The sequence below is a fragment of the Lissotriton vulgaris genome, chromosome 1_1 (genome assembly GCF_964263255.1).
Source record: "Lissotriton vulgaris chromosome 1_1, aLisVul1.2, whole genome shotgun sequence".
NCBI lineage: Eukaryota > Metazoa > Chordata > Amphibia > Caudata > Salamandridae > Lissotriton > Lissotriton vulgaris.
Window position 1 is genome coordinate 1,795,960,029 of NC_141685.1, and position 8,446 is coordinate 1,795,968,474.

The 8,446-nt window shown below is 37.4% G+C and overlaps 1 protein-coding gene across 1 annotated transcript in view; it reads left to right on the forward strand.

Moving 5' to 3' along the window:
• LRIG3 (leucine rich repeats and immunoglobulin like domains 3) overlaps positions 1 to 8,104 on the forward strand; it is a 73,045-nt gene extending 64,941 nt beyond the window's left edge. Inside the window, exon 19 of the mRNA XM_086919109.1 lies at positions 7,515 to 8,104. Coding sequence (XP_086775235.1) covers positions 7,515 to 7,753 — 239 coding nt within the window. The 3' untranslated portion in view covers positions 7,754 to 8,104. The remainder of the gene's footprint in view (positions 1 to 7,514) is intronic.
• Positions 8,105 to 8,446: the final 342 nt, after the last annotated feature.

The following is an 8,446-nucleotide window of genomic DNA, read 5'->3' on the forward strand; positions in this document are numbered from 1 at the left end:
TTAGGGACCAGATGATAAACAGGACAAGTAATCTCAAAATTCAATTGAAACTATTGCAGAAGAAGAAACCCACATTGGAGAAAGCCATAGCCATTGTGTGCCACATTAAAAATATGTCCTGCTATGTAAAGCAGTTAAATGAGAATAATGACAAGAACAAGTTAGAGGACGGTAGTGTGAATGCAGTGCAGAAGGGTGGGTTAAGCAAGGACAGGCAAAAAGGGGGGAAAATAAACAAGGAACTCCAAAGGGAATATCAAGGGAGCAATGTTACAGATGTCGAAGCATATGCCATTAGACTGAGTCGAGTGCATGTCTGGCTATGCATACGTGATTTTACCCATGCAGGAAAATGAGCCATTTCTCCCAAGTATGTAACATGGGAAGTAAGGATCTTGACAAAAGCAATGTGAATTTAGTAAGGAAACGTCTGGTGTAAAAAGATGATGACTCTAACAGCAAGGACGTCAAAGTTTTAGTATAGAGTCGAGGGATGTGAATCCGTAAAGGAAGATGGGTTCTATCCTCCTAAGTGTGTGATAGGAGTAAATAGTATGGGGGTATCCATATGAGCTGATTCTTGTTCTTCTTATACTTTGGTGGACAAATCCATTTGGAAGAGTATGGACATAACTACTAAGTTGATTCTCGGCAATATGGAAAAACATGGATATTGTGGGGTCAAGAATTGGACCTTTTTTCATCACAGTGAGGGGTGAGAAATCAGTGTGTCAAACTGTTGGCCACCCAGTGAGGACCAATAATTGGTAGCCAATTCACAAGTTAGAGAACAGGTTCAAGTTCACTACTCTCAGAACACAGCTATAGAAATAGATTATTGCAATTGGAAGACCCAACCTTCTGAAGAAGTTCAATCTAACCAGAATTATACAATCCAGAAGCTCTGCTGTGGCTATGTAGAATAAGAAAAAAAAACTGATGTTCTGAAAATGATATCTGACTCTCCCTATCATGCATTCAAAAATCAATATCTTGTAAGAACAGTTTTTGCAGAAAGAATGTTAAGACATAATAAAAGACTGTCATTTTTACATAATCAGGTTATTGTATTAAAGATCCAAAATTAGTGCATATAAGTAACATTCTAAGCAGCTCAGTTATGAGTCTTACTGCACATAGTATAAAACCACACATTTGATCAAAGCAAATCTATTTCTACATTAAAGAATCAATAAAGAGGATGGTTAGGATTTCCAGCCACCAATAGGTGGTTCAAGAATTCTCTTAACATGAGCAAAGGGATCAAGTTAAATTCCACTAAGGAAAAGTGCATAAGCAAAGGGAAAGAGGCAATAGTTCAGTAAGTTGAGTATTTGTCTCACACCAAACAGCTCCAGATTGTCCAGTAGGTAAGTTATTCAGCTAAGGGAGAAAGGCAAGGGCATGGAAAAATAATCGGGCAGGCAGGATTCAAATCAATCTGCTAAGAAGAAGCAAGTCCCTTCCTTGGATAGTCACTTTTTATACTCCAGATCGTCCATTTGTGGCATCAGTTGTCATAATAAAATGGTCTGACTGCCATGTGACAGTACTAGAAATAGTGTCTTATTGATTAAAGAATGTTGCATAAGCAGAACAGATAAAGCAACATTTGAGGAAACGTAACAAAGGTCCATTACACCATGCTATGCATTTTAAAGTTAGCAATTCTTATTCAGTAAAATAAACTCATAATTAAGTGCAAACATAACTAAATAAATTAAACATATTGTTCAACTCTGATAATGACCAACTAGGAACATTTTTAAGTACCTGTGTGCAAACTATTCCTAAATACCATTAAAATAAAATCTTTTAAAGAAATCTAAGATCCTAATATTGTCAAGCACGTATACTAAAAGTTTCATTCCTATAGCACATTTCTTAAAGATTTTTCATTTTGTTATGGTGCAATACAGTGATGGCGCTAGAGATGCTAAGTTTCATCATACATTTTTCATAATGACCTTATTACAATAATAGATAGCCAGTTAATAGACATGTTAAATTCATTATTTTATTAATCCTGCTATTTATACATATCCAAGCAGACTTTTACAGTGCTGGTACTTCAACTTTTCTCATTTTCAGTGTTGTTTTTCTACACATGTTCAAAGTTCACAATATAGTTTTGTTGTCATTATCAGGTTGTTTGTAATGTAAAGAATAATCTGCTTTTACGCATGTACCGCTATCCAAACAACCTGTTGTATAAAAAATGGAAGATTAAACATCCTGAACCATTACCATTTTCCCAGCGGTTGAGGTGTTCAAAGAAATTTGAACATCGTGGGGTCATAAACGAAAATTCTGTGTTAACGGTGCATGAAGTGAGGTATGTGCAAAATTGTGAACTGTGTGTAGGCAGCGACCAAACTCGCAAGGCATTGGGAATCTCCATTGCTGTGGTGAAGTTTCCTGAGAGGCCTTGGAAAAGGGTAATAAGAAGTGTTTGTGGAACTTTTGGAGTGCTTGGGACCTGAGAGCAGGTTTGCTTTAGTCCTAGAAGATTATTTTTCAAAATGGCTAGGGGTGGCATTCGCCAAGGAACGTCAATTCTCACTATCACAGCAGTTTGTGAGAAAAAGTCCAGAAGAGAGGGAAGTCGAGAAGTAGTGGTATCAAACATCGGACCATATTTTAACAGTAATGAATTTGAAGCATTTCTCGAATGTGGAGGAATTGAACTTCACAAAAACAAGGTATATAGGGCCAGATGTATTAATGTTTTTTGTGGGCACAAATGGGTTTTAGACCCCGTTGCGACCGCAAAAAACGTGTGGCCCATGTACTACTCCTATTTTGCGAGCAAAATAGGACTCCTGAAGCTATGTATGACTGTTTTGAGACTGTAATTGCAGTCACAGTTTACCACTCTTCACAGAATGGTGGTAAACCATTTGTAAACGGGAAGAGGTCCCCAGGGAACCCCTTCCTCTTTGTGAGTGGCTCTCGAAATATTCTTTAAGGGCAGGCAATGGTCCCAGTGGCCATTGCCTGCCCTTAAAAAATGAAACTAAAAAGTTTCATTTTTATTTTTTAAATGCATCCTGTTTTCCTTTAAGGAAAATGGGTTGCATAAAAAAACCTCGCTTTATTTAAAAGCAGTCCCAGACATGGTGGTCTGCTGACCCCAGCAGGCCACCATCCCTGGGAGAGCCAGCCATTCCTGATGAGGCGAATCACTGTGTCTCAGACACTGTTGTGCATCCCAATGTGCAAGTCGCTAATGCGATGCAATTTGCGACTTTCAAATTGGTGGGTCAATCATCTGGCCCATAATCCTTGTGAAAAAGGTTTAGACAGGAGGTTTGATCTGGTTTTGGGTGAGTGCATTTAAGTAGTTTTGAAAGAGGGGTTAAGGTAGAAAAAAGAAGTAAGAAGCATGTAATGGAGTTACAGAACAACTCGTCACGAAAGAGACTCCTTGTTATTTGTTGAAAGGAAGAGTGGCGTTCACAGTGGGCGTGCCAGTGGGGATTAATAGAGCGGTGGGACAATGTCAAGAGGAATATTTTCATAAACATAACACAAGTTTGAAAGGTAAAGAGTTTAAAAATGGAGAATGGGTTAAAGTTCAAATTGGTACTGGAGTCAGGAAGGGTGACTCGAAATGGTCTGGTCCAAAAAGAGTGCTGGGTGTGCATCAAAATGATGTGCGTACTTCTAAATATTGTGCGTGTGGAAAAGGGCAAGTGGTGGAACGTGCAAAAAATAACTAGGTGCCCAAGATCGAAACTGAAATGTGGAACAAGGGCTAAGAATCTTTACTAGACAGGGAGAGACTCTTCATTTGCTTCAGGGTTACACTGAAGAGATGTGATGAAAATGCCTGTTAGTAACATTTGATGCATTTGTTGCAGAGGAAGTATGCAGGCCACACTATTTTTATCTTTCTTTATGTAAAGAGCAATTCGTAATGGTTAAGTGGTTTTAGGAATACTAGTTGCTGTGCATCCCATTTTATGTAACAAAATTCAGAGTTGTCTTGGGATCGATAGATTCCAAGAATGACAGTTTATGCTGGTCTGCCTCTGGTCAGTCATAAACTTCTCTTAAACCCCATTTTGTGGACTCAAAAACTGGATAAGGTGTTTGCCTTCCTCGGTGTTTGAATGTTGTATGTGTCACAGAGCGTGTAAGTCAATATTAAAGGGTGCAACAAGGAAAAGATACACTTCACATCTCCCTTTTACACAAATAGACAGTGACGCTACAGAATGCTATATTGTCCTATAACTTTTCAGAGACGAAATGCGAGCAGGAATATGCAGTGCTAAAGTCCAGACATTTTTCCCCTTTCTCCACTAGCACAATTTATTCTTGTGACTGTTTTTCAGTTAGACATGGTGGGTACATTGTATCTGAACCTACTGTGCCTCAAAGCTCTGTATTAGCTGTTTGTTTATATGAGCAGGTGCTGATGGGCCGTTGCGCTGTTAGGGGTTCCTTTTAGTAATGTATCCTGTGCCAAACAAAGAGAAGGAAAAACACGGCTGAGATTAGTGGAATTTGTGCACCGCAGGAAATTATGGGTTTTCTGAGGATCCTGTTTTATCTTTTGGCTTTCTGAAGGCATTCTGTTTTATCTGCTAGACCTCTTACTTTGTCTAGCAGGAAGTAATGCAGTCAGAAAAGTGTGAAAATCTCAACTGTCAAGTTTAGACAATTACATTTTGCTTTGAATATATCCGTGTTATGTCCCATTTTTATTCTTTTAATTAAACCGTTTTTCTGGCAGTCACTGGAAAATCATGAAAATAGAGGAGTCACTGCTTCATTAATAGGTCGAAGCGAAAAAGTAAAATAAGTGAAATCACTCACCTTGTAGAATCTAGAGGTCCCATTACATACACTGCCTGGATGTTTTTAATCTGCATTGCTGTTCTGTTTAGTTTCATGGTACATATTGTAACAGTGCATCATTCACTTTGGTGACAGACATTTTGCTGCACATGTCACCGATATTCCTCCCAGATTACATAAGGCCTCTTCAAAGCTTTACCTATGAGCGCATGTACAAATACTTATTTCGAGTATTCTTCTTTCCAGAATGAAACATACCTTCCTTTTACATAATCAGCACATCAAGGTGGCTTCCAATGAAGATAAAAGCACAGTTCTCTCTACCTAGTTATATATCTCTAGCAATCACGAACAGCTCTTGCTGTGTTTGTTGCGAGAGATCCATTGTGACTTCATTCACTGGATAACCCATTTGCATTGTTCACACAGTATAGCAGCTTTTTATATAAATCATCCCTTGTTCTGTTGACTGAGGTTTTAAGCTCTTCCTTCCATATCCAAACCTCAAGTCTCGTAGAGTTTCATGATCAATATGATCTAAGGGATGTATACCAGAGAGTAATTTATACATTATAATGCATATTTAAAAGATCATCCTTCCCACTAACTGCTTAAATCCTTGGTGTCTTGCTCTTTCATATGTAAGAAATTATATGGTTGCAGTCACGAAGAATAAAAGTGGAATCTGTAGAACAAAATTAAACGCCCCATAAAGCAGATTATAGTATTTTGTTGCAAAAGATATTACAATCAGTTTATTGTATGTCAAATGTATAATTACTATAGCTCAGAAATTGTAAAAACAGGAAGAGAGCTTATATTTTCATGTAATGACCTACAGCACGAAAAAATATAGATGTTGACGGAAATAGCTTTACACTGATCACTGTTCATTTTAGAAAAACAGATCAAACTAATGAAAGTCAGCTTTCATTATATAAACTGCAGTTGAAATTATGCTCTGTGATATACCTTTCACCTTGACTGCCAGCTCTGGCAGCAGGCATTATGATGTCTCAACGTAACTGTTGTTATTACACTTGAGCGACTTGCATTATTTTCCTATTACAGATTATTAGAGACCTCATATTTCTACGGGAATAATGGCATTAGAAACAGGATTTTATACAGGGATTGCAGGCTTTCATGTGTTATATGAAGAACAGTGTACTCAAAGCTGTATAATTCATGGGCAGATTCTGTGCTACAGTCCTTCAAACAAAGCCTGAACTACCAAGTGAACTATCCTCGAAGTGTTTGCTTGGTTACTTATGTCTGTGAAATACAAACATAACAGAATGAGATTATTTGGACACCATTGCTGGGATCCTGAAGTTAAAACAAATAATGTAATGTGTCTTGTTTTCGCAAAGTGTTGCTGTTTGCTTATGTATGTTTTCCTTGGTTATCCTTTAAGTAATTGGAAGATTGTTCGACTTTAATTATTTTAGATTGTTTTCAGCCTTTTTGGATGGCATTATATTACCAAGGATTTCCTGAGGCGAGTGGGGGTAGAATTTTAGGAGCAACACATTTGGTGTCTTCTCCGTAGCCCATGGTCAGCTCATTGGACATAATAGGTGTATGAATAAATCATAATAGTAACATTGTGACATAACAAATGCAGAACTGTATTATATCATCATAAAATTGCAATGTGGTCAGGAAAATCTTAACTCATTAATGGTAATTAGATTATTTATGTATAATTTAACAATTAATATTGTAATAGTATTTTTTGTTGTTGCTTGGGAGCATGTGTTCTTCAAAGAATGATAATTCCACAAAGCATTCAATCTAGCACAATCCTAGGAGCTTAAGCACCAGTTTTGTGTAAAATGTTAAAAAAAAAAAAATCTGTTAAAGTCTAGGAAGACGGTGATTAATTTGTAAATAAATAAGTGCCGGTGCCCAAAGCTCTGGTCTGTAGCCAGAGGCTGTGCAATTAAATTCAAACCCACCTCTTTAATTCTCTACCAGACAGTCCCTCCCCCTTTATCTCACTTTTGCCGGTTCCTGTTTACTTCCTTTGTGAAGGTTTTTCCATCTTAATCTTATCTTTTATTCTTCTTTGTTTTTTCCCTTTCAATATTGGCAAATATCTGATGAAGAAAGATAAGTTGACTGGCAACCACCGGCTCAAATTAAGCACTGCAGGAAGATAATGATTATTGCTGTCCTGGATAATTTCTCAGTCACAAAACGGGTTATCAAAAATAATAAATCACTGCGCTTTCCTTTTTAAAAAATATATTTAATTTTGGGCTTCACCTAGATGGGCTTGTGGCCTGCTAATGTCACTTTTGAACAATAATTCCGTTTTGAGGAACTGTTAATCACCAAAAACATATAGTATATACATTATAAGATACGGGACCAGCACACCATGTGTACTGTACTCCCTTTGTCACTCAAACTTTGTGACTCTTTCCTACTCCTCATGTAGGCAAACATTTACTGAGCCGGTCTAGATATTCCCTACATTTGGAAGACTTTTTCAGCTGTTAGATAATACATCCTGCATTACCACTGCTGTTTCATTTTTGTCCATTGTATGAAAACCTAGTTGATGTCCAGTAAGAATATTTCTACATTGTAAACGGCGGCAATGCACATTGCTGTTTTTGAAACAACGCTATGTATGAACAATCACTGAATTTAACAGTCCTCCAAGTGTAATTCATATTTCTATATTTTATTTTCTTCAGGCACTTTTGGCAAGCCACTGTGGAGACCTCAAGTGGATTCCTTTTCTGCCGTAAACCACCCATCGATACCTAAATCCATTGTTGCCTGTGAACTCCCTCATGCCCCTTCGGATTTGCATTGTGAAGAGCAGGAACTTAACAGGACACTTTCAAACGAAGAGAACAGTGCCTGCTCTCCTGCACAAACATTTGAAAGTTATAGGACTCCTGCATTTCAAACCTATGTTTTTGACACATAGCATCGTCCGGACTTGCAAGATATTTATGGAGCCAAAGGAATATTTTGACATTCTACCTCAAAACGTGACATTCACGTAAAACGAAGAAGAAACCATATGTTTCCAGTACAGCTTTGAAATGGGAAAGAATGTATTGTACACAGACTTGTGCAGGGAGACCCTGAAAAGGAAAGATTGACAGATTTTTTTCTGTAGGTACTTTTCAAAATAGAAATATATAATTTCTAAATATTTTACGCCCTGGTTTTATACAGATGGTATCTCTTGTAATTTAAAGATGTAAATAATACTTTTTTATTTTGTGTATTTTTATAATGTCAGATTTTTTATTAAAAATGGATTACAACATTTTAAGTTCTGTAAAGAGTCTTGGCTGTTTTGAATCACAGCACGGTGCTGCTATGTTGTAAGTCCCCTGTAGCCGCATTTTCCACACCCTGAACTGTGAACACTTGATGAATGTCAAATGGAAACCAACAAAGTTATTATGTAGGAATCACTTTAGTGCTTCTATAATATTCTGGCCAGGAGCTAATGCGTATGTACTGATCACAAAGACATTTGGAAATAAAAAAAAAAGTATAGGATCGAGGACACTTAACAATCTCGCTCTGTAGTCTAAATAGGTAGAGCCACAGGAGTTGTGTGGCATGGGATAACCAAATTATCCTGCAAGGTGGATTAACTTATGTG